Source organism: Salmo trutta, chromosome 16, assembly GCF_901001165.1.
Source record: "Salmo trutta chromosome 16, fSalTru1.1, whole genome shotgun sequence".
In the NCBI taxonomy this organism is placed as follows: Eukaryota; Metazoa; Chordata; class Actinopteri; order Salmoniformes; family Salmonidae; genus Salmo; species Salmo trutta.
Genome location: NC_042972.1, coordinates 39,633,111 through 39,659,635, shown reverse-complemented (window position 1 = coordinate 39,659,635; position 26,525 = coordinate 39,633,111). Strand labels below are relative to the sequence as shown.

Genomic DNA, 26,525 nt, shown 5'->3' with positions numbered 1-26,525 from the left:
GTGTTAATAAATGGGCTTATAAATGTATAAACTTACCCTTCATTGTTGTTCAGTAATTGTGGTCTTTGTTAACCTTGTCAATCTCTTTCTGTGTCTGTCTGTTTGTCCAGAATTGTTAGCCTCTCCCCATTGATCACTACATGGGTGTCCATTAGCAGGTACCTGGAGTTTTCCAAGTCAGTAGATGTAACTAACCATGTGTTACCCATGTCTGTTTTTGGATTGGTTATGTGTGATGACCAGATAGGGTCTAACCCCAATCTCTCTCTCCTCTCACAGCATTCCCATAAGAGGCACCCCCTGCAGGAGATGAAGCAAGCACATGTGTTTTCCACCACAGACGCAGAGGAGGATCAGAGCTAGTCGCTGGGACAGGCAGACCTGGTGTAGGCTAGTCTAGTCTGTACAGCCAGGTCCATGGACATGCACTTACAGCCCACCCTCATTCTAACTCCATGTGGCTGACTCCCAGCATGCCTAGAGGGGTGAAGGAGAGGAGTGTCCAGCACCCCATCCAAAAGGAATGCCACTCACACAGCATCGCCTCTGGCTGTCGTCTGTTGATTCGCTTAGCCTGCATCTGTTCATGTGGTTTCTCATTGTATAGTCTCCCTTGTCTTCTCAATGGCATTGTTTACTGTTTTGTTTTGAAGGTCGAAGCAGGGGTGGATCTTATGCATTCAATAGATTGGTTTTGCAGGAGACCATGTATGAGGTACAACAGGACTTTCTGTTAGGCTAAGGAGGAATGCATGAGGAGGATATCAGGGTGTTGTCCTGTTGCCATTGTGGGAAGAAATTACATTATTGCACCCATCAACCACATTCCACCATGATACTGTACATGTGTTACTCTTGGTGTCCTGGATCCTTTGTTGTCACATCAATCCTTGTGTTTCAATTATGAGTGTAATGGTGGATGTTGACTAGTAACTTTTAGTAAATGTTACATGTTTTTGATAGAAGGTACTTTTGTCATCATGCTGCTGCTGGTTTCAATTTCACTACTTCCCCTAACAAACTGTACAATTACAGTTCACAGTTGATAAATGGAAAATATTTTACTGACTCAACAATTATGCTCATCCTATTTCATGCCATTTAAGCTGAGCAAAAAACATGGAAGTATTGAATTACTGATAAGGTCCAGTGTCCAAACTAAATGACTCATCAGTCTTCATCCCTGTTCCATACTGTAGATAATACCGCAGACATTCCACCAAGGTGACCTAACCAAAGCAGACAGCCTCCAAAGTCAAGCTACTGTCCAGTGACTACAGTCTTCAGCTTCTTCTTTAAATCAAGCTAGTGGTTTGGAATAAAGTATGTGTTTGGATGTGTATACAACTGTGCATAGTGTAAATCTGCTTGCAACCCCCAGTGAACTGGTACCATGCTCGAAATAGGTGTTGTCCCTGGACTGTTCCTGTGATGTGTTACTCCAAACCAGTCAACTTCTCCAAATTCAGTGCACAATGCACATATACAATCACTTTATCAGTTTCATATAGGTTTTGATTGAGAAAGATGGGGAAACCGGCACTACGTTTTCAGATTGCTGATAGTTTGAAAATCTGATTTATTTCTAAAAATAATTACACTGTGACAAGTCTTGAAGTTGCCTTTTTGATGATTGTGTTAAGCTGCTTTGTAGGAGGGTAACCCCCTTCATATAAGGAATCTATCCAACGGTGGACTCTGCCAACTGGAATCTATCACCAACTGGTTTGAATGTAAAACTAAACAGATGTCTATTAATTTGTACATATCTGCTCTCAATGAATGGAACCTGGGTCTCTTGTGAAACGTCTAACATTGCCTGAGTAGAGACATTTTCCCTCCAATGTATGTGATGAAAATAACTGATATGAAGGCATGGTTTTCATTACTTTTTATTTCAATAAAATTAAGAGCCAATGTGGAATTTAGTTGTGCTTTCTCTGTTGACATTAGAACATTTGGTTTTCATACAATCTTTAGGAAATCTTTCAGTTGAATCTTAAGGATCCCTGTCTAAGTAACACTACATCAAAAATGCAGTTAGTCTTGCATTTAATCATTAAAACACCATTCTGAAGATTACGATGAAATAAAATACTATTAATTGGAAAGATGATAAAGTTAAGTTTCATCATGTTAACAGAGCCTTTGGAGTCAGTGTGTATTGCACACAAACTCAAAATATATTTAAAAAAAAATTCTATCACAAAAGGTATCACTAGTCTTTGTAAAATGCTTGAATACCAGTAGTTGGATTACACCCTCTGGTGGCTCCAGATTATATTTGCACATTTCTCTGTGGTCCTGTTGTTCTGTTTGTACATGCAAGACATTTGGATTGAGCCCCCAGCCAATTCAAACAACAGATCTAATTTGCAATGTGCTTGATTCAGGTGATTGTATTGCTCTTCTCGTTGACAGTCCGCTTAAGCCCTTGTTCAAGTTCCAAAGTCTTGTTTGTAAATATTGCTTTTCACCCTTTTGTAAATGAAGCCAAATATGTTTAATAAAGACAAAGGTGTAATACCGTTGGAGGACTACTGTGGTTGTTTGAAGGCAACTGCTGCTGGTGATTGTTACTGCTGTTTATTTCAAGCATGATTCCTTCTTTCTAACTACAACCGTTCCTTCCCCCCAAAATCCTTCACATCTCCAGGTTCCACCACTTGAAGGAGAACGGTTCCCTGCGTACGTTGGAGCCACAGTGAACCTCTCCCAGCAGTTTGTGGTAAGAGGCAAAGTCATCAATGTATGTGCAGCTGAGTCCCAGGCCCCCCATGAGGGAGGTCATCTCTGCCTCCAGGGCACAGCGGCCATCCACCTTGGGCCCAAACGGCTTAGGGATGCCCAGGTTCTTTCCCAACACAATCATGTTTACCTGGAGGTAGAGACATATGCCTCGTTTAGGAAATGCCTCTTGGGCTACTTGGGTAGTAGATGACTTGAACATACTCCTTAATCACATGTAGAAAATCACAAAACTACAAAGCTGATTTGGCAGCATTTTTGAGAGGTTTGTCATTCTGTAAGAATAATAGGTCCCAGAAATAAAGTAAGAAGTACTTTGGTTCTGGGTTAGGGGTCAGCATGAGGTTTTCTAGTGTAGAACCAATGTATTCTCACCATGTCTGGGTAGTAGGCCACTGCCCTGTTCTCTATCACATGGAAAAGGATGGGCAGGTCAATGATGTCATCATCGTCTAGACCCAGCTCCCTCTTCAGGACATCCCTGTTCCAGTCTATACAGCTCTGTAGGGTGGCAGCATGGTTATTACTTTTATTTATTTCACCTTTATTTAACCAGGTAGGCTAGTTGAGAACAAGTTCTCATTTACAACTGCGAACTGGCCAAGATAAAGCAAAGCAGTGTGACACAGACAACAACAGAGTTACACATTGAGTAAACAATAAACAAGCCAATGACACAGTAGAAAAAAAGAAAGTCTATATACAGTGTGTGCAAAAGGCATGAGGAAGTAGGCAATAAATAGGCCATAGGTGCGAATAATTACAATTTAGGAGATAAACACTGGAGTGATAAATGAGCAGATGATGATGTGCAAGTAGAAATACTGGTGTGCAAAAGAACAGAAAAGTAAATAAAATAAAAACAGTATGTGGATGAGGTAGGTAGATTGGGTGGGCAATTTACAGATGGACTATGTACAGCTGCAGCGATCGGTTAGCAGCTCAGGTAGCTGATGTTTAAAGTTGGTGAGGGGAATAAAAGTCTCCAACTTCAGCGATTTTTGCAATTCGTTCCAGTCACTGGCAGCAGAGAACTGGAAGGAAAGGCGGCCAAATGAGGTGTTGGCTTTGGGGATGATCAGTGAGATATACCTGCTGGAACGTGTGCTATGGGTGGGTGTTGTTATCGTGACCAATGAACTGAGATAAGGCAGAGCTTTACCTAGCATAGACTTATAGATGGCCTGGAGCCAGTGGGGTCTGGCGACGAATATGTAGCGAGGGCCAGCCGACTAGAGCATACAGGTCGCAGTGGTGGGTGGTATAAGGTGATTTGGTAACAAAACGCATGGCACTGTGACAGACTGCATCCAGTTTGCTGAGTAGAGTAATGGAAGCTATTTTGTAGATGAGTCGAGGATCGGTAGGATAGTCAGTTTTACTAGGGTAAGTTTGGCGGCGTGAGTGAAGGAGGCTTTGTTGCGAAATAGAAAGCCGATTCTAGATTTGATTTTGGATTGGAGATGTTTAATATGAGTCTGGAAGGAGAGTTTACAGTCTAGCCAGACACCTAGGTATTTTTAGTTGTCCACATATTCTAGGTCGGAACCAAGGCTATTGAGTCTGCCAATAAGAATACAGTGATTGACAGAGTCGAAGGCCTTGGCCAGGTCGATGAAGACGGCGGCACAGTACTGTTTTTTATCGATGGCGGTTATGATATCGTTTAGTACCTTGAGCGTGGCTGAGGTGCACCCGTGACCAGCTCGGAAACTGGATTGCACAGCGGAGAAGGTACGGTGGGATTCGAAATGGTCAGTGATCTGTTTATTAACTTGGCCTTCGAAGACTTTAGATAGGCAGGGTAGGATGGAAATAGGTCTGTAACAGTTTGGGTGTAGGGTGTCACCCCTTTTGAAGAGGGGGATGACCGCGGCAGCTTTCCAATCTTTAGGAATCTCGGACGGGGTTGCAACAATGGCGGCGGATAGTTTTAGAAAGAGAGGGTCCAGATTGTCTTGCCCAGCTGATTTCTACGGGTCCAGGTTTCGCAGCTCTTTCAGAACATCTGCCATCTGGATTTGGGTGAAGGAGAAGCTGGGGAGGCTCGGGCGAGTAGCTGGGGGGGGGGGGGGAGGAGCTGTTGGCCAGGGATGGAGTAGCCAGGAGGAAGGCATGACCAGCCCTTGAGAAATGCTTATTGCTTATTATTATCATGGATTTATTGGTGGTGACCGTGTTACCTAGCCTCAGTACAGTGGGCAGCTGGGAGGAGGTGCTCTTGTTCTCCATGGACTTTAGTGTCCCAAAACCTTTTATTGTTAGAACTACAGGATGCAAATTTCTGCTTGAAAAAGCTAGCCTTTGCTTTCCTGACTGACTGCGTGTATTGGTTCCTGACTTCCCTGAACAGTTGCATATCGCGGGGACTTTTCGATGCTATTGCAGTCCGCCACAGGATGTTTTTGTGCTGGTCAAGGGCAGTCAGGTCTGGAGTGAACCAAGGGCTATATCTGTTCTTAGTTCTGCATTTTGTGAACGGGGCATGTTTATCTAAGATGGTGAGGAAATTACTTTTAAAGAATGATCAGGCATCCTCGACTGACGGGATGAGGTCAATATCCTTCCGGGATACCCGGGCCAGGTCGATTAGAAAGGCCTGCTCGCAGAAGTGTTTTAGGGAGCGTTTGACAGTGATGAGGGGTGGTCGTTTGACCGCAGACCCATAGCGGATACAGGCAATGAGGCAGTGATCGCTGAGATCCTAATTGAAAACAGCGGAGGTGTATTTGGAGGGCAAGTTGGTCAGGATAATGTCTATTAGGGTGCCCATGTTTACGGATTTAGGGTTATACCTGGTGGGTTCCTTGATGATTTGTGTGAGATTGAGGGCATCTAGCTTAGATTGTACGACTGCCGGGGTGTTAAGCATATCCCATTTTTACATTACATTTTAGTCATTTAGCAGACGCTCTTATCCAGAGCGACTTACAGTAGTGAATACATACATTTCATGCATTTTTTTTTGGACCCATTGTTTTAATTTCCCTTACATGGTAGTGAATCCAGAGCTAATCATAGGGATGTGAAACTAGAATCCTTAGTTGCTACATCCATTTGACTTAATTGTGTGCACACCCACTTTGATTCTTGAAGATTAACTTATACATACCGCATGTGCTTAGTTCAACTGTCGCACCCCATCAGAACCCGAAATAATAAAAGCTGGTTCCACTCCAATGTTAAAACACTGTCTAGCCTCAACATGGTTGCATCCATAGCTCTGAAATTGAGTGGTTACATTTCTCCAGGCCCATTCCCCAGCTTTCCACCGAAACACAGGCGTGTGGCCGCTTTGTTACGGGAGTTACGGGATGACATTCATATCGAGGTAATCTAACCAACCCACTATCATCCTCCCAACCATCTCATAACATCCTTTAATTCATAAAGGCTAAAACCTACACAATCTTTCCAAACACCCAGTGTCATCTTATATACAATAACCCAGAGGCAGTGACATTGTTCTTCAAGCTACAATCCTTAATTAGTTTGACACTAAATGAACGCAGCAAATGAACTACAGTATAATTTGGTTTTTGAAGCTCCTGTTGAGGTCTTTGTGTGGCAGAACAATTGAGTTGAGTATGATCACCTCAGATGGTATAGTCACATTACAACCAAGAATGGTGATTGATGGTGTGAGTTTTCCATCTCCCAGTTTAGGTCACCTAACAGAACGAACTCTGAGGCTAGATGGGGGGGCGATCAATTCACAAATGGTGTCCAGGTCACAGCTGGGAGCGAAGGGGGGGTCGATATCAGGCAGCAACAGTCAGAGACTTATTTCTGGAGAGATTAATTTTTAAAATTAGAAGTTCGAACTGTTTGGGTATAGACCTGGAAAGTAAGCCTGCAAAGTTCTGTCAATCTCTGCAATAGATTGCAACTCCTCCCCCTTTGGCGGTTCTATCTTGACGGAAAAAGTTGTAGTTGGGTATGGAAATCTCCGAATTTTTGGTGGCCTTCCTGAGCCAGGATTCAGACACGGCAAGGACATCAGGGTTGGCGGAGTGTGTTAAAGCAGTGAGTAAAACAAATTTAGGGAGGAGGCTTCTGATGTTGACATGCATGAAACCAAGGCTTTTTCAATCACAGAAGTCAACAAATGAGGGTGCCTGGGGACACGCAGGGCCTAGGTTTACCTCCACATCACCCGAGGAACAGAGGAGGAGTAGGATGAGGGTACGGCTAAAGGCTATCAAAACTGGTCGCCTAGAGTGTTGGGGACAAAGTATAAAAGGAGCAGATTTCTGGGCGTGGTAGAATAGATTCAGGGCATAATGTGCAGACAGGGGTATGGTGGGGTGCGGGTACAGCGGAGGTAAGCCCAGGCACTGAGTGATGATAAGAGAGGTATCTCTGGACATGCTGGTTATAATGGGTGAGGTCACCGCATGTGTGGGAGGTGGGACAAAGGAGGTATCAGAGGTATGATGAGTGGAACTAGGGGCTCCATTGTAAACAAAAACAATGATAACTAACCTAAACAACAGTATCCAAGGCATATTGACATTTGAGAGAGACATACAGCGAGGCATAAAGTAATCACAGGTGTTGACTGGGAGAGCTAGCTAGACAACAACGGGTGAGACAACAAGAGCTGATCAGCTAAAACAACAACAACAGGTAAAATGGCGATGACTGGGCAGAGAGAGTTGGTTAACTACACACAGAGCCTGAGTTCGTGGCTGGGGCCGACAGATAAACAAAACAGAATGGAGTACCGTGATATATGGACAGTCCAGCAGGCATCAGCTATGTAGCCAAGTAATCATAGGGTCCAGGGGGCAGCAATAGATGGAACAGGGAAGCCGCGGAGTAGTCGCTACTACGCTAGCACGCGTGCGACACAGCATTTAAAGTTAGTAGCCCAGGGCTAGTAGAAGCGTCTGCTCCGACATCCGACGGAGGCAGGTTGAAGGCACAGCAGATGGAGTATTCGTCCGGCAGACCAGTCGTGGTGGCGCCGTGTCGACAAAGGATCCAAGCCAGATGGCAAAAGAGGTATTGTAGTTAGTTATAGTAATTTAGTTTGCTAGCCGGGAGATGCGCCTGGCTCACGGCTAACTGGTGCTAGCTTCGGGGCAGGGGAATTAGCCACTATAGCCACTCGGTAGCAGCGGTGATCCAGTGCCAAGGTCAAGAGCTTACGGCGAGGATCCGGTGGAGTAGTTGGTTCAAGCCGTGTTTGGGTGGAGTCCGGGTGAACAACTGAGTAGGCCGGGAGGTGGGCCTCAGGGATAGCTTCAGTACTAGGTAACTCGGTGGGTGCTAGCTAGCTGTGAAGATCAGGAGTAATGGTCCTGGGATTACGGCAGGAATCCGGTGTTGTAGTAGAGAGACAGTCCGATACTGGTAGGCTGGCGAGTATTATCCAGGCTAAAAAAAGGGCTGGTATCTGTGCAGAAGGTAAAGGCCGCTAGCAGTGGCTAACAATGACTAAATAGCTTGTAGCTAATTAGCTGGTTAGCTTCTGATGGCTAGATAGTTCTTGCTATAAGGTCAAAAATTTAAAATAATAGCGGCTCCATATCACATTGGGTGAGGCAGGTTACCGGAAGGTATAATTGAACTAAAATGGAAAAGAGACTGAAAATAAAATTGAAATACATACAAAAAAAAAAATACAAAAGTACACGAGGACGAACAAAACACGTCTGCACTGCTACGCCATCTTGGGAAAAAACCAAGCCATGCAAAGCTCTGCTTGCTTCTGAGTAACTAGTCATTCTGGCCTCACCTGGACATAGTTGTTTTCTGCCTTGAGTTTCTCATCACTCAAAATCTTATCTACTGTAATCTCTTCTGCTCCAAGACCTGTGGGATCGAAAAGCTCAAGTTGGTGTTGATGAGTGACAAATACAATTATTAATACAGTGAAACACACAGACACGCTGAAATGAGTCCCCTAACACAGTGGTTCCCAAACTTTTTATAGTCCCGTACCCCTTCAAACATTCAACCTCCAGCTGTGTACCCCATCTAGCACCAGGGTCAGCACACTCTCAAATATTGTTTTTTGACATCATTGTAAGCCTGCCACACACACTATACGATACATTTATTAAACATAAGAATGAGTGTGTTTGTCACAACCCGGCTCGTGGGAAGTGACAAAGAGCTCTTATAGGACCAGGGCACGAATAATTATATAATAATCAATCATTTTGCTCTTTATTTAGCCATGTTATTTATAAAACCTTATTTGTTAATCAAAAATTGTGAATAACTCACCACAGGTTAATGAGAAGGGTGTACTTGATAGGATACACATAATCTGCAATGTTGGGTTATATTGGAGAGAGTCTCAGAGTTAAATCAGTTTCCACACACAGTCTGTGCCTGTATTTAGTTTTAATGCTAGTGAGGGCCGAGAAGCCACTCTCCCATAGGTACGTGGCTTCAAAGGGCATCAGTGTCTTAACAGCGCGATATGCCAAGGCAGAATACTCTGAGCGCAGCCCAATCCAGAAATCTGTCAGTAGCTTCTGATTAAATAAAAATTTCGCAAAACTGCTTGTTGCAATTTTGATGAGGCTTTCTTGTTCAGACATCGGTAACTGGACTGGAGGCAGGGCATGAAAGGGATAACGAATCCAGTTGTTTCTGTCATCCGTTTAGGGAAAGTACCTGCGTAATTGCACACCCAACTCACTCAGGTGCTTCGCTATATCACATTTGACATTGTCCGTAAGCTTGAGTTCATTTGCACACAAAATATCATACAATGATGGAAAGACTTGTGTTGTCCTTGTTAATGCAGACAGAAGAGCTCCAACTTCTTAATCATAACCTCAATTTGCACGTTAAATATAGATGCGGAGAGTCCCTGTAATCCTAGATTCAGATCATTCAGGCAAGAAAAAAACAGGCCAGTCGTGTGAGAAACTCGTCATCATGCAAGCGGTCAGCCAAGTTAAAATTATGGTCAGTAAAGAAAACTTTAAGCTCGTCTCTCAATTTAAAAAAATGTGTCAATACTTTGCCCGTTGATAACCAGCGCACTTGTTGTATGTTGTAAAAGCATTACATGGTCGATGCCCATATCATTGCATAATGCAGAAAATACACAAGAGTTCAGGGGCCTTGCTTTAACAAAGTTAACAATTTTCACTGTAGTGTCCAAAACATCTTTCAAGCTGTCAGACATTCCCTTGGCAGCAAGAGCCTCTCGGTGGATGCTGCAGTGTACCCAAGTGGTGTTGGGAGCAACTGCTTGCACGCGCGTTACCATTCCACTATGTCTCCCTGTCATGGCTTTTGCTCCATCAGTACAGATACCAACACATCTTGACCACCAAAGTCCATTGGATGTCACAAAGCTGTCCAGTACAGTAAAGCATTGTCCCAGCCATATCCGCAGCAGCAGGAAGAATTAAGTCCTCCACAATAGTATGGGGCTTGCCTGTCCTAGCCACTCGGTAGCTCACCATATAAGACGCTTCTAGCTCCTTCTTATTAATGGTATCTGTTGCTTTTATACATGTCTTACTACTCGGAAGTCATCTTAATTCTCGCTCAAAAAACTCCTGTTGCTTATTTTTCAAATCGGCATGTTTTGTTTCTAAATGTCTGCGCAAGAGTGAAGGTTTCATTGAGTTGTGAGATAGTACTTTTGCACATATAACACACTGTGGCTGAGGAAAGGCACTACTCCCAATATAAGTGAACCCCAAATCAATGTAGTTCTCATCATATTTGCACCTCTTCGTTGGTCCAACGTCCCGGTCTGTTGTTCGGTGCTTTCCCGGGTAAGGGGGCAGTAGCTCTTCGGCTGCATCAGATTCACAACTGTCAGTGTCCATGCTAGCTGGGCTAACAACAAACGTAGAATTACTGATGCTAGCATTGGATGTGCTCGTGGAACTAGAACAACTTGTGTCGTCGACAGGTGCAGGTGTAGTACTGCTGGTAGTAGCAGTACTACCAGTAGAGCTGGTATGTGTCTCTATGGACGCGGGCCTTACTTTTTTTAACCATTAATCAATTTTTGAACAAACGGAATGAGCAGCAGCTACATTTGGCTACATACGGACCATTAGTGGAATCCCCGCGAGAGTGAAACGGTTAATGTGATTGGATGTTAATTATTTGACTAGACTACCTGTATTTGACATTGTGTTGTTATTTCTCTGAACACTAGATGGTTTCATTTTATTTTTGGCAGTGAAACGAGGCTACTCAAGCGAGAAAAAAACCTCACCCAAATGTTTAGCCCTGTTGGCAAATCTAAATGGACTGTTTGAAAATGTCGGCGTACCCCCAACGGCATTGCGCGTACGTACCCCAGTTTGGGAATACCCACCCTAACAGAAGGCCTACCATCAAACATTTTGGCTTGTCCATGCCCGTCATTCTGTAAGCCCCTGAATAGTTTGTAGCTTGCATCGGGGCTGGCGAGCAGAAGCCGGAATCCCTGCAAAAGGGAGACAAAGACAACATTGGCTGTGCCCTTCCTTTGACATCCTGAGAGCTTTACACTATCACATAACCACAGGGCAGCCAAAGTCTGTGTCATGTCCAAGTGCAAATAGATGGGATGAACAATTCTGGTGCTCAAAGGATCTCACTAATTTCTACTCTAGATTACAGAGCAATGTCATTTTACTATAATTTTTTGAAAGAGTGAAAAAAAAATTTTTCCTTGTGAAGATTTGTACCTTTTTGTCCGGAGCTGGGACGAAGGTCATGAATTCATCCACATGCCCAACCAGGAGCCAATCAGAGAACAACGCAATGGGCTCCTGGACTTTCTGAGCCCACAGGAAGTCTTGCACTACTTTGGTCATGTTGCGGCCCTTAGTAGCCCTGAAAAGTCAAACAACCTTATCACCACTGGCCACAGACTTATCTGAATGTTCCACATACTCATTAGCAAGAACTTTATAGAAGGAAGTACCAGGAAGGTTATTGAAGTCTTAAATCAACTAAAGATAAATATTGGTATCTAAAAAAACAGATGAATTTCCTTCAAAGCAGCTAACCCCTAGTTATTACCCTTTACAGACAGTCCTTACGGTATGTTGCCTGTAAAAAAATACAAATAAAAAAAATACAAAAATCGAGCAATGTTTTTTTTACCACATTCGTGCCGGGGTAAGCCTTTTATATCTCCCATGCACATGCCAGCAAGTTAGGATTGGGAGTAGATGTGGATAGATTTTAATAAATCCAGTGAATATACTCCATTACAATGAAATCCATTAATAATTCATTTTAGGTCCTAAGAAACATAAGTAATAAAATGCATTTTCAAAAGAATATAATGGTATATTTTGAGTTTAATTTTGTTATACTGGTCTGTGTAGCCTATATACACTACATCGCTACGCCATGCATGAAATCAATATTTATTTTGTTAATTAAAACAGACACGATACTGATAGAAAATAATAGCAATCTGGATTTTCAAAAGCATGCGAGTCTCAGGATCCTATTTTCACAACATCTGGGTACTTAAATAGTTGACCACGTGCAAGTACAGTGGGGGAAAAAAGTATTTGATCCCCTGCTGATTTTGTACGTTTGCCCACTGACAAAGAAAGGATCCGTGTATAATTTTAATGGTAGGTTTATTTGAACAGTGAGAGACAGAATAACAACAAAAATATCCAGAAAAACACATGTCAAAAATGTTATAAATTGATTTGCATTTTAATGAGGGAAATAAGTATTTGACCCCCTCTCAATCAGAAAGATTTCTGGCTCCCATGTGTCTTTTATACAGGTAACGAGCTGAGATTAGGAGCACACTCTTAAAGGGAGTGCTCCTAACTGCAGCTTGTTACCTGTAAAAAAGACACCTGTCCACAGAAGCAATCAATCAATCAGATTCCAAACTCTCCATCATGGCCAAGACCAAAGAGCTCTCCAAGGATGTCAGGGACAAGATTGTAGAACTACACAAGGCTGTAATGGTCTACAAGACCATCGCCAAGCAGCTTGGTGAGAAGGTGACAACATTTGGTGCGATTATTCGCAAATGGAAGAAACACAAAAGAACTGTCAATATCCCTCGGCCTGGGGCTCCATGCAAGATCTCACCTCGTGGAGTTGCAATGATCATGAGAACGGTGAGGAATCAGCCCAGAACTATACAGGAGGATCTTGTCAATGATCTCAAGGCACCTGGGAGGTGGAAACATTATGCTTTGGGGGTGTTTTTCTGCTAAAGGAACAGGACAACTTCACCGCATCAAAGGAACGATGGACGGGGCCATGTGCCGTCAAATCTTGGCTGAGAACCTCCTTCCCTCAGCCAGGGCATTGAAAATGGGTCATGGATGGGTATTCCAGCATGACAATGACCCAAAACACAGGCAACAAAGGAGTGGCTCAAGAAGAAGCACATTAAGGTCCTGGAGTGGCCTAGCCAGTCTCCAGACCTTAATCCCATAGAAAATCTGTGGAGGGAGCTGAAGGTTCGAGTTGCCAAACGTCAGCCTCGAAACCTTAATGACTTGGAGAAGATCTGCAAAGAGGAGTGGGACAAAATCCCTCCAGAGATGTGTGCAAACCTGGTGGCCAACTACAAGAAACATCTGACCTCTGTGATTGCCAACAAGGGTTTTGCCACCAAGTACTAAGTCATGTTTTGCAGAGGGGTCAAATACTTATTTCCCTCATTACAATGCAAATAATTTTATAAAATTTTTGACATGTGTTTTTCTGGATTTTTTTGTTGTTATTCTGTCTCTCACTGTTCAAATAAACCTACCATTAAAATTATAGACTGATCATTTCTTTGTAAGTGGGCAAACGTACAAAATCAGCAGTGGATCAAATACTTTTTTCCCCCACTGTAGGCTTTTGCTTCAAATGTAGGCCTATTATAACAATTTGATTACTTTGGGAGTTTCAGTAACCAACAATTTGATGCCTTCAATTGCATTAGCGTACTGTATTCCATATTTTCGTTGTTCAGGAATATTTATTCCCACAGTAATTCTTTATGAATCCATCCAGTTGTGGTTAAGAAAACCCTCCATGTGGTGAGCTATGCATAGAGATGGGTGAAGTGACATGCCTTAGTACATTTCATGCTAAGCCATTGGCAGAACTTTACCACAATCATGACTAGGTCATTTGGCGGAAATAAAAGTAGAAGCTTTGTCACCGGCAATACCTTTCATATATAAATAAAAGTCTGCAAACAGTTGGTGGGATGCTAAAGTTGGCGGGAAAATGTCTTGGTTTAAAAGGTGTATATGTTACACTCACGTGGGGAAGGCCACTCCAATGATGATCCTACCCAGTGGGTAGTTCTTTCCATTTACAGTGACTGGAGGGCTAACCTCCAGGTTACCAAACGAGTCCAGGCTGCTCACTTCCTTGCCATATGCTGTCCTAGTCACATAGCCAAAGTCTTGGCCCTGAGGGCACCAGGTAGGGAGAGGTTAAGACACAGGTCCACCACACCACTCACATTTCAGAGATAAGTACATTTTAACTCTAGGTGTTGTGAATGCCTTTTCTTACCAGTAGCACATCATAAGGGAAGCCCTGTAGGTCTCCGTCTCGGGGGGAGTCCAGAACAACAGGGAAACGTTGGTGAGGAGAGTCAATGTAGCCAAACTCAATCTCATCCTGAGAGAGAAACCTCCATTACATTTCTATACATTTTTTAGTGCAGTTAGAAACAAGACACCGGTCTTTGTTCTGATGTCTTTCATTTAAAGAAGTGGGTATCTAGAATTTAAATTCACAATGATTAGCAAACATATGGAAGACATTTTGTTTAGATTGAAAACAGGTTGGAATTGGAAAGTGTTCAAGTGACAAAGAGTTCAAGCACAAAATGGCTGAACCCCGAGCTGAATCCCACGGCTTACAGTACCTGCATCCAACGGTCTCCTCTGTTCATATCCTCAGGGCAAATCTTCAGTTTGCACCCACTGTTCTCCACCAGCCTCCTCATTCTCTTTAAGAACTGTTCATTATCAGTTGTGCTGTGTTACCAATGCACAAAAACACTTGTCTCAGTACGTTTACAGCTGGCATCATTATTTCCATCAACATCAATGCCATCATCATCATTTCTTCATCATCATCATCATCATTGCCTCTCACCGGCAGACAAAAACCTCCACAGGGTCGAGTGTGTTGGGTGTCATGATCCAGGGAGCCACTCGGAACACCACCTTGTCTGTAAAGATGGGCGTCTCAGGAAAGCCCTGGCAAAAGAAAAGAAAAAAAACATGAGTCCAGGATAGAGATACATAACCTTGGAAGTTTTAAACTAGAAAATTACATTTATTGACGTAAATGTGGTGTGCTTGCTAGTCAAAGTATTTATTGTTGTGAAATGGTAGTAGTAGTGGTAGTGATGGCAGTAGTAATAGTTTTCATAGGCTGTGTTAATTAGTGACCTATTTTACAATAGAGGTTATAGTGGGCTAATATAGTAGGCTAGGGTAAGTACTATATCATCACACACCAAGTGTTTTTAAGCTCAAAATATTTTTGTTTGAATATTCTGAGAGTTTTGTGCCTGTGATTTCAGTTTAGAATATTGAAGTCTACATTCCGCCATTTAAATAAATGGGGATACAACAAGCATTTTAGTTTATGAAGTAGGAATGGTAGCAAAAAGCTGTATTGAAGAAATCTAAGTTCAGTCAGTCTACCCATGCCAACATTGGGGTTGTGTTTGTAGCTTTAACAGTTCAAGAGCAGAGGCGAATCCAAATACTTCCTATTCAAGCCTATGGCGCTTTTAAGTACACTTTAAATGGTTATAGTTCAAAAGCATAAAATGGTATCAAAAAGCTGTATACAAGCACACTATTCCAGATCGGTCTGCACCTTTTAAAGTTTGAATGGTGTTTCTAGCTTAAACGGTAAAGACTAGTTATGACCTGAATTTTTCCCATTCGTGTCTATGGCCATTAAATTGCATTGGGATTTATGCAAAAATGATTGTAGTGTGAAAAGTATAAGTAGTATAAACATTTATTTTTCAAGCACATTGACCGGTGCCAGTCTGCACATTTTAAAGTTGTTTTGGTGTTGGTAGCTTTTATGGTTTTGGCCCTAGAGCTCCCAGTGGAATAATAATAGGTATGAACAGTTTCTAAAGTTGTGCTTTGCTTTCAGCAAGCACACCTAACAAACAAACAATAAAAGTGTTAAACTACAACGTACCTGAGAGCTCGGCTCCAGCATGCTGAGGTTGATGCTGATTAAGCCCTCAAAGTCTTTGTCAGGGAACCTCAGGCCTTCAACGTAAAAGTTCATCTCAGAGTTTCCCCAGAGGCAAGGTACCTCCTTGGACAGATCCTCACCTCCTACCACTAGTGGGTAGTCCTTCACAAAGCTCTTGTAAAACAGGTTTTCTGCTGCAGTAAATAATATTTTAAATGTAAATAATAGGGCTGGCATAAAGCTGCAATATGTAACACTTTGTATGACCTGACAAAATTAACATAGAAATGTGAGTTATAGATCTGTCATTCTCATTGAAAACAAGTCTAAGAAGCAGTAGATCAGGTCTATGTGCACTATTTCTATGCTTCATGTTTTAAAGTTTAGTTTTTCCATCTTTTTCTTTTAGTTTTGTTCACCAGCTTCAAACAGCTTAAGCAACAATATTTTCGGTTATGGAAAATATATTTCACAGTGGTTTAGATGGTACAAGGATTCTCTACACTATATTTACTTGTTTTGTCACATAAACTGAAATTAACTATTAGAATATTAGCAACCAGGATATGGCAGAGTGATCTTTACAAATGTTATCAAGTTAACCACAGGGCGGCAGGTAGCCTAGCGGTTAGAGAGGCGAACCAGCAACCGTAAGTTTGAATCCTGGGTCTGACAGGGATGTGACCTGGCAATCAGAGGATTGCTGGTATCAAAACCTAGATACTGTTGAGCCTTTGAGCAAGGCACTTAACCCCCCACAACACCTGCTACACAGGCACCCAGTGTGGCTGCAACCTGTATGTCTCTTTCAGAGGCGGTGGGATAAAAAATTTTAAAAAATTGTTGGACCTCAACTCAATCGCAAATTCTGAATTTGCTCCAATTAATTTGTCATTTAAAAATGTTTTTACAAAAAACAGCAAGAATATTGACATCTTGATTTTGTCTTAAGTAACATTTAGCAAATTGGGGTAAAGTGATAAAACACACTTTCCTTAAATTCTTTAACCTCCCATTAATATAATATTCAGCCATAAAACTGTAATTGTACACACATTGTACATCACGTGTCAAACTCATTCTACGAAGGGCCGAGTGTCTGCGGGTTTTCGTTCCTGCCTTGTACTTGAATTATGAATTAAGGTCCCTAATTAGTAAGAAACTCCCCTCACCTGGTTGTCTAGTTCTTAATTTTAAGGAAAAAAATAAAACCAGCAAACAACAGGCCCTCCATGGAATGAGTTTGACACTCCCGTTGTACATGCAAGGACAGCCACACACACCACATACAAGATCTGAACAGACTGAAATCATTACATAATTTATTTGACTCACTCAGTGTTTGGTGCATGCCTGCTGTGGACCTGGTCCTGAAGACCCTCACACACTCTGCATCACCCTGGGAGATGTGCATGGTCAACTTGTAGCCTTCTGGGAGCTTGGCCGGGCCACTGGTCCGCAGCACCATGGGGGACATATCTTTAAGATCTGACATTTCGAAATATTGGCATTAATGTATATCAATTGTCAACCCATCAACCACACAAGACACAAGGATCCATCTAATCAAACAAGACACTCCTAGCTCAGGCATTTTGTATTTAGCCAACACAAACATAACTGCTGCTCCTCTCTAATGAATCCACACAAGAGACCTGCAGCCTTTAAATGTTGATTTATTGCAATGCCTGCAGCACTGTCAGCCTGGCTGTCAGCTCAGTAGACCAGGATGACTTGGATGTTGTTATACCTGAGACTCTGGTGACCTCAGCATGCTCACTGTCCAGGCTCTTCCGACAGGTGTGTTCTGAGTCACAGTTGACCAGTAGGATGGCACCGTGGCCATTAGGCCCCCACATCCAGGATCCCTGAAGAGAGATGAACACTCTCATTCAGGGACAAACAAACAAACACTGCCCTGTCAAATTAGCTTTTCCCAATTTGTTTGCAAGAGGTTAGATTACATTTACAGCTGAGTGGAAAAGTACAACATTCAATTGAATTTCCTATGAATGCATTGACAATCTTCCAGGATTATAGCATGAACACTAATCTTCTGACATGCCTATTCATGTTAGAGCGTCTCCTTCTGTGTCCTGCTGTGTTAGGAGACAGAGATAGTGACATCTGTGCTGAAAGCAACCTGCCTGGACAAACCCAGCAGATATAACTAACCTTGTTGGGGTTGTTCCTCTCCACCTGGCCATCTCGATCAGCATCAACATCCAGGGAGATCTCTGCAAGATAGACAGGGCCTCTGTGTCATTGAAGCTCATAAGCTGCTTTGGGTCTAGAATAGACTAATGAAATATACCTTAAAGGGGCCATCTGCAGTTCAAACAAAGCCCCTTGTAAAAAGTTGAGGGATGGGGCTAAAGAAATGTAACCACTAGAGAAATGTAACCACAAATTCATAGAGATGACCATTCATGATATAAAATGATAGTTCTAACCATGTTTTGAGACCATACAGTGTTTGTTTACATAGCTTACAAACACTGGAGTAAAACAAGCTTATATTTTGGGTTCTGATGTGGTACGATAGTAGACCTACGCTAATGAGGTTATATTCTTCAAGAATCAATGGATATACAGTATATCATTATTTGAAAAGATCCATAAATGGATGTAGCAATCGCAGATTGTCTAACACGAAAATGTACAACTGACAGATTTACAGTACAAAAGGTATGGTATTAATGGGGTCAGAGTAGTTTATATGTGTGTGCTCTCCTGTCATCAGCATGACATGACATACCAAAAGCGGTGAGGTGAACGACAGCTTTACCCAACACCTCCTTCTTCTTTCCATAAAACATGACCGATAGCTGCAACAAAGGAGAACATTTACAAAGTCACAGGTAAAGTAATAACATCTCTAGACCAAAGCAGTGGTTGTGTTTTGATGGGGGGTCTTCAATGTTATATTCCTGTCCAGATATGTACAGTACATTACTTCAGTGGAGAATCTGGACACCCGGCCCATTTTGGAACTGGCACTGGCTTAACATAACCCTGGAATCCCTTATCAATAGGACTGGCACTGTGGTGTACCACTTCACTTTCCAACGTTTGACATTTCTCTGGTATCAGGTTGAGACAGGGCCGCATTGGCATTATTTCCGTGTGGTTTGCATGCCACTCTTGAGAGGAGCTGCGGATACTTGTCTTAATTAAATACTTCCCTGCAGCGTGTTCAGTCACAAGGGGGAATAGTCAACTCTGGATTATTTTAATATGATTTCACATACTGACGTCTCAGAGTAGTTTTCATGGCTGTGCCTGTGGCCTACTTTACCTTGCTATCATTTTCCACTTCGCTGGCAGTGTCCATGGTGAGAAGAAGCACTGTATTCCCATTGAAAGGGGTGGGGATTGGTCCACTCTTCGCTGGGGGTGGGGTGATCCTGTACTGCACGTTGGGGCTGCATTTCACAGAGAAGTACGTGGAGCTGGGAGGGGCACTCCTTGGGGAAAAACATACACGTGACAGTTACACGTCACATCCTGATGCTTTGCTTGCACAAATCTATAGCAATAACAAGAGACAACACAATTTATTTCTTTTTATTTCATCTTTATTTAACCAGGTAGGCCAGTTGAGAACATGTTCTCATTTACAACTGCGACCTGGCCAAGATAAAGCAAAGCAGTGCAACAAAAACAACAGAGTTACACAAAAACAAACGTACAGTCAACGACACAAAAGAAAAGAATATAAGAGAACAAGTGAATATACTGTGCCTATAGTGCAGCGGACCACCAGCAGTGAGTACAGTTCATAATCTCCTATTTCCAGAGGCAGCAGATGGTAGTGCTCGTTCTACAGTTACATTGTTACAGTCATCGTAGAGGTATGATGTCTTCTACATCCCTCTAAAATGAGTAACATACCAAAGGGGGAGAAATACTGGACTGTCAACCTACACTAGTATAATTTCACAAGAATACTGGCAATAAGGATGTACTTACAGTATATATATATTATATATATCAAACTACATCAAGGTGTTTATACTAAGTATACACCTGTTTATAAACATTAATCTCGGGCTGTAAAACCTAACACCTGAAGTCCAGGGCTCCAGGCTGGCCCAGGGAGGTGGTCCATGCCAAAGGAACAGAGTTTTTCACGGAAGAATAGTATTTACCTGAACAACAGTCTAGGCTACTCTAAAAAATACCAAATAGAAATGTCCCTTGAGAGGAAGCATTTCATTTTTGCACATACCATTGTTATGAAACCATCTGTATCTGCTGTGTAATAATATCTTGTGGAGTCTCCAATAAACCTACCACAGCCTCAGAGGCACGACAGTTCCACAATATTGTAGCGACCTTAACACCTAGCTAGCTCATCAACAGGTTCTTACCTCTTGGTGTAACGGTTAACGTGTTGGCTTGACAGTCGCTGGACCTGGGTTCAAATCCCAGTTGGAATTCCCTACGATAGGTTTATTTCTTCAGAATGGTGGTTTGTGTTGGGCTTAACACTCTTTTCTATCCTGTTAACGTCAAAATCATAGGCCATAATTGTTCATAACCCGTCTAATTCAGTTGCACTGTATCTTTGCCCTCGATTGGCAAGACTGGTGTCATATGAATTGGCAGCTTGTAAGAATAACAAAAGAGTCTGTTGACTAGCATAAAGACATCACTGATGCAGACTCCCTCTGTTAAGAACATGTGGTCTGACTCCTCCGCTGAATACAAATGCCATGCACAAACAGTCCTTTCAGTCCAATAGAGGGAATGATCCAAATATACTGCTCAAAAAAATAAAGGGAACACTAAAATAACACATCCTAGATCTGAATGAATGAAATAATCTTATTAAATACTTTTTTCTTTACATAGTTGAATGTGCTGACAACAAAATCACACAAAAATAATCAATGGAAATCCAATTTATCAACCCATGGAGGTCTGGATTTGGAGTCACACTCAAAATTAAAGTGGAAAACCACACTACAGGCTGATCCAACTTTAATGTAATGTCCTTAAAACAAGTCAAAATGAGGCTCAGTAGTGTGTGTGTGGCCACGTGCCTGTATGACCTCCCTACAACGCCTGGGCATGCTCCTGATGAGGTGGCGGATGGTTTCCTGAGGGATCTCCTCCCAGACCTGGACTAAAGCATCCGCCAACTCCTGGACAGTCTGTGGTGCAACGTGGCGTTGGTGGATGGAGTGAGACATGATGTCCCAGATGTGCTCAATTGGATTCAGGTCTGGGGAACGGGCGGGCCAGTCCATAGCATCAATGCCTTCCTCTTGCAGGAACTGCTGACACACTCCAGCCACATGAGGTCTAGCATTGTCTTGCATTAGGAGGAACCCAGGGCCAACCGCACCAGCATATGGTCTCACAAGGGGTCTGAGGATCTCATCTCGGTACCTAATGGCAGTCAGGCTACCTCTGGCGAGCACATGGAGGGCTGTGCGGCACCCCCAAAGAAATGCCACCCCACACCATGACTGACCCACCGCCAAACCGGTCATGCTGGAGGATGTTGCAGGCAGCAGAACGTTCTCCACGGCGTCTCCAGACTCTGTCACGTCTGTCACATGTGCTCAGTATGAACCTGCTTTCATCTGTGAAGAGCACAGGGCGCCAGTGGCGAATTTGCCAATCTTGGTGTTCTCTGGCAAATGCCAAACGTCCTGCACGGTGTTGGGCTGTAAGCACAACCCCCACCTGTGGATGTCTAGCCCTCATACCACCCTCATGGAGTCTGTTTCTGACCGTTTGAGCAGACACATGCACATTTGTGGCCTGCTGGAGGTCATTTTGCAGGGCTCTGGCAGTGCTCCTCCTGCTCCTCCTTACACAAAGGCGGAGGTAGCGGTCCTGCTGCTGGGTTGTTGCCCTCCTACGGCCTCCTCCACGTCTCCTGATGTACTGGCCTGTCTCCTGGTAGCGCCTCCATGCTCTGGACACTACGCTGACAGACACAGCAAACCTTCTTGCCACAGCTCGCATTGATGTGCCATCCTGGATGAGCTGCACTACCTGAGCCACTTGTGTGGGTTGTAGACTCCATCTCATGCTACCACTAGAGTGAAAGCACCGCCAGCATTCAAAAGTGACCAAAACATCAGCCAGGAAGCATAGGAACTGAGAAGTGGTCTGTGATCCTCACCTGCAGAACCACTCCTTTATTGGGGGTGTCTTGCTAATTGCCTATAATTTCCACATGTTGTCTATTCCATTTGCACAACAGCATGTGAAATTTATTGTCAATCAGTGTTGCTTCCTAAGTGGACAGTTTGATTTCACAGAAGTGTGATTGACTTGGAGTTACATTGTGTTGTTTAAGTGTTCCCTTTATTTTTTGAGCAGTGTATTTATGCAGTTGGAATATCCCAAATATATGACAACAAAATAGTCAGTTGATCATGTCGCCTAATTAGTCACTTGAAAATATATCACCATCATTTGATATTTGATGTAACTTCTCAGGCTAATGAAATGGCACCACCACTTTACATTAGACAAATTGTCTATAGTAACTATTACAATCTTGTGTGCCATCTTAATTTTACTCATAGCTGAATAATAAAACAAATGGGGTACATTTTTCCACAAACAATAACAGAGATTATTGTATATTAGCCTCAAATCAACCATTTTTACCAACGCATGACATTAGTAAATATTTTGAATCCAATTCAAATAAATGAATAAATAAAACACGACAACCCATATTTGAGCACATGGGCAGTTCGGTGCGAGACGACCGTTAGACACGATGACGTGTTTCTACGTATGAGTTTATCTAGCCAACGTCGCCATGACATCACCTATAAATGTGATCAGGGATTTCTATTGGAGAAGCAGTTTTAGCCCATATTCATACTGTACTGTCTTTGATTGTATCTTAAAGCTACAATACGTAACTTTTTGGGTGTCCCGAACAAATTCACATAGAAATATGAGCTATAGATCTGTCATTCGCATTGAAACAAGTCTAAGAAGTCGTAGATCTTTGCTCACCAGCTTCAAAAACAGCTGAAAATAAAATATTTTTGGTTATGGAAAATAAATTTCACAGCTGTTTAGATGGTACAATGATTCTCTACACTACCCATATGGGAAAGTAATATGGCAATATATGTATATTACTTATACTGTATGTTTTGTATTGGCATATATTGTGGAAACATATGCCCATATATGCTTATATACTCTATGTATTGTGGCAGACGGCAGGGAGAGGTGAGGAGTGGTTATTGAGGGGAGATATCTTGTAGCTTGCTGGCTCCACCCCCGAGCCTTATATGGACTTCCTGCCCCAACGAGGCAAGGATGTTGTTTGTTAAGCCAGGGAGTGCTTGGGGATAAAGGAGGAATCAGCCTGAACAAAGTGCTATATGAAGAGAGGGAGTAAAGAGAACAATATCTGTGGGATTACCTGTTGTGACCTGGACTGTCGGACTATTTGGGCTGCAATCTGAGACTGGTAACTCTAATGAACTTATCCTCTGCAGCAGAGTTAACTCTGGGTCTTTCCTGTGGTGATCCTCATGAGAGACAGTTTCATCATAGTGCTTGATGGGTTTTTGCGACAGCACTTGAAGAAACTTTCAAAGTTCGTTGTGGTTTGTATTGGCTGACCTTCATGTCTTAAAGTAATGGACTAATTTCTCAGCTTATTTGAGCTGTTCTTTCCATAATATGGACTTGGTATTTTACCAAATAGGGATATCTTCTGTATACTACCCCTACCTTGTCACAACTGATTAGCTCAAATGCATTAAGGAAAGAAATTCCACATTAACTTTGAACAAGGCACACCTGATAATTGAAATGCATTCCAGGTGACTACCTCATGAAGCTGGTTGAGAGAATGCCAAGAGTGTGCAAAGCTGTCATCAAGGCAAAGGGTGGCTACTTTGAAGAATCTCTATGTTTTGATGTAACACTTCGGTTACTACATGATTCCATGTGTTGTCTTCTATTCTATAATGTAGAAAATAGTACAAATAAAGAAACACTTGAATAAGGTGTCAACTTGACTGGTACTGTACACATCACTTTTTGTGAGTGTAAGATGTATGTTATTAAAATACATAACATTTTAAATGTTTGTCACGTTTATAAATATATTATCATATGGCCACATTACTTTTCCGTATGGGTATACTTGCTTGTTATCACATTTTCAATGTCAGAATTGAAACAATTTTAGCAACGAGGAAATGGGGGCACGATCTCTGTATAGCGCACCTTTTATTGCACCGTAGCATCGCCATATAGCTTACAATTTCGTTAACGAAATAAAACAATGTTCATGTGATAGTCAAAACAAGGAAACCGGGGACAAACGGGGCTACTGTTAATTCAAAGGTAATCAAATTGTATTTGTCACATGCGCCGAATACAACTGGTGTAGACTTTACTGTGAAATGCTTGCTTACCAGCCCTTCCCAACAATGCAATTTAAAAATAGATTACATCAGTGTGTTGAATGTCAATTTGTCTCCTACACTAGCTAACAATAATAGGGCTACCCAGCTACTACCGCCTGAAGAGACAATTCTATCTGGGTCGGGTAGCATGGACACTTACCTGTTCAGGTTCACTTTCAACACTGTGCCGACAACGTAAAGAGCCCTCAAAGTTTTGTCAAGGTCGAGGCGAAATGTCCGTTGGTACATCTGGTCTACTGGCTTGTCGGTGGCTATTCTCCTATTAAAGAGATTAGGGTGCCCGGTCAAAGAAACTTGCTCCTGGGAAACATTCATGGTGATAGGCTACGTTGCAGTGAATCAGAATTATGGAATGAGACATGGCGGTGTAGTGTATACAGGTCTAAGGATTGGCCCTATTGTTGAGGGGGTGTTTTTCTGCATGTAATATGAGGCTGCAATTACCCAGCAAACCAATGCCAATTTGCATAAGTCTTCTAGAGTATAATGGCGTACGCAACAATTGGATGTGCATTCCACCACCTACTGTGCAGGTGGATAAGGATCCCAAAAAGGAAATGTGGCTAAAATGGCATAGCAGTCAAATTGCATTTGACCTTACAGTGAAATGATTACTTACAAGCCCTTAACCAACAATGCAGTTTTTTATTTATGTATTTTTTATTTCACATTTATTTAACCAGGTAGGCAAGTTGAGAAGTTCTCATTTACAACTGTGACCTGGCCAAGATTAAACAAAGTAGTGTGACACAAACAACACAGAGTTACACATGGAATGGAATAAACAAACAGTCAACACAATAGAAGAAAAAAAAGTATATATACAGTGTGTGCAAATGAGGTGAGATAAGGGAGGTAAGGCAATAAATAGGCCATAGTGGCAAAATAATTACAATTTAGCAATTAAGCACTGGAGTGCTAGATGTGCAGAAGATGAATGTGCAAGTAGAGATACTGGGGTGCAAAGGAGCAAAAAAATAAATAACATTATAGGGATGAGGTAGTTGGATGGGCTATTTACAGATGGGCTATGTACAGGTGCAGTGATCTGTGAGCTGCTCTGACAGCTGGTGTTTAAAGTTAGTGAGGGAGATATGAGTCTCCAGCTTCAGTGATTTTTGCAATTAATTCCAGTCATTGGCAAGCAGAGAACTGGAAGGGAAGGCGACCAAAGGAGAAATTGGCTTTGGGGGTGACCAGTGAAATATACCTGCTGGGGTGGGTGTTGCTATGGTGACCAGTGAGCTGAGATAAGGAGGGGTTTTACCAAGCAGAGACTTATAGATGACCTGGAGCCAGTGGGTTTGGCGACGAATATGAAGCGAGGGCCAGCCAACGAGAGCATACAGGTTGCAGTGGTGGGGGGTATATGTGGCTTTGGTGACAAAATGGATGGCACTGTGATAGACTGCATCCAATTTGCTGGAGTGTTGGAGGCTATTTTGTAAATGACATCGCCGAAGTCAAGGATCGGTAGTATAGTCAGTTTTACGAGGGTATGTTTGGCAGCATGAGTGAAGGATGCTTTGTTGCGGAATAGGAAGCCGATTCTAGATTACATTTTGGATTGGAGATGCTTAATGTGAGTCTGGAAGGAGAGTTTACAGTCTAACCAGACACCTAGGTATTTGTAGTTGTCCACATATTCTAAGTCAGTACCGTCCAGAGTAGTGATGCTGGACGGGCGGGCAGGTGCTGGTAGCGATCGGTTGAAGAGCATGCATTTAATTTTACTTGCATTTAAGAGCAGTTGGAGGTCATGGAAGGAAAGTTGTATTTATTTTTATTTATTTGTATCTTAATTTAACTAGGCAAGTCAGTTAAGAACAAATTCATATTTTCTATGACGGCCTAGGAACAGTGGGTTAAATGCCTTGTTCAGGGGCAGAACGACAGATTTTTACCTTGTCAGCTCGGGGATTCAATCTTGCAACCTTTTGGTTACTAGTTCAACGCTCTAACTACTAGGCTACCTGCCGTCCCAAATGGCATTGAAGCTCGTCTGGAGTTTAGTCAACACAGTGTCCAAAGAAGGGCCAGAAGTATACAGAATGGTATCGTCTGCATAGAGGTGGATCAGAGAATCACCAGCAGCAATTGACGTATACAGAGAAAAGAGTCGGCCCGAGAATTTAACCCTGTGGCAAACCCATAGAAACTGTCAGAGGTCCGGACAACAGGCCCTCTGATTTGACACAC

At 42.5% G+C, this 26,525-nt stretch overlaps 2 protein-coding genes across 6 annotated transcripts in view; one reads left to right on the top strand and one right to left on the bottom strand.

The window, feature by feature from the left end:
• The window catches only part of LOC115150747 (rap1 GTPase-activating protein 1), a 169,455-nt gene extending 166,927 nt beyond the window's left edge, over positions 1 to 2,528 (top strand). For all 4 annotated transcript variants that reach the window (XM_029694359.1, XM_029694355.1, XM_029694360.1 and 1 more), the window contains one exon: positions 280 to 2,528. In XM_029694359.1, the coding sequence (XP_029550219.1) occupies positions 280 to 363 (84 nt within the window). In that variant the 3' untranslated portion in view covers positions 364 to 2,528. The remainder of the gene's footprint in view (positions 1 to 279) is intronic.
• On the bottom strand, positions 1,880 to 24,714 carry LOC115150748 (protein-arginine deiminase type-2). 2 transcript variants are annotated; one of them, XM_029694362.1, is made up of 17 exons: positions 24,466 to 24,714; positions 20,268 to 20,399; positions 19,193 to 19,361; positions 18,653 to 18,722; positions 18,070 to 18,131; positions 17,645 to 17,762; positions 17,230 to 17,382; positions 15,895 to 16,088; positions 14,821 to 14,924; positions 14,588 to 14,699; positions 14,230 to 14,337; positions 13,972 to 14,123; positions 11,412 to 11,559; positions 11,074 to 11,167; positions 8,492 to 8,568; positions 3,124 to 3,249; positions 1,880 to 2,878 (listed from the first exon to the last, which is right to left on the bottom strand). In XM_029694362.1, exons 3-17 carry the CDS (start codon positions 19,226 to 19,228, stop codon positions 2,645 to 2,647), a joined length of 1,788 nt encoding a protein of 595 aa, XP_029550222.1. In that variant the 5' UTR covers positions 19,229 to 19,361; positions 20,268 to 20,399; positions 24,466 to 24,714; the 3' UTR covers positions 1,880 to 2,644. The 2 variants fall into 2 exon arrangements, with proteins under 2 accessions (XP_029550222.1, XP_029550221.1); XM_029694361.1 differs by lacking the exon at positions 20,268 to 20,399.
• Positions 24,715 to 26,525: the final 1,811 nt, after the last annotated feature.

Coding starts and splice junctions, on each gene's coding strand:
- LOC115150748 (XM_029694361.1), bottom strand. CDS start 24,641: ATGAATGTTTCCCAGGAGCAAGTTTCTTTGACCGGGCACCCTAATCTC. Junction 3,250..8,491: donor CAGAAAACAACTATGTCCAG/GTGAGGCCAGAA, acceptor GCCACCCTACAG/AGCTGTATAGACTGGAACAG. Junction 2,879..3,123: donor TGGCCTACTACCCAGACATG/GTGAGAATACAT, acceptor CTCTACCTCCAG/GTAAACATGATTGTGTTGGG.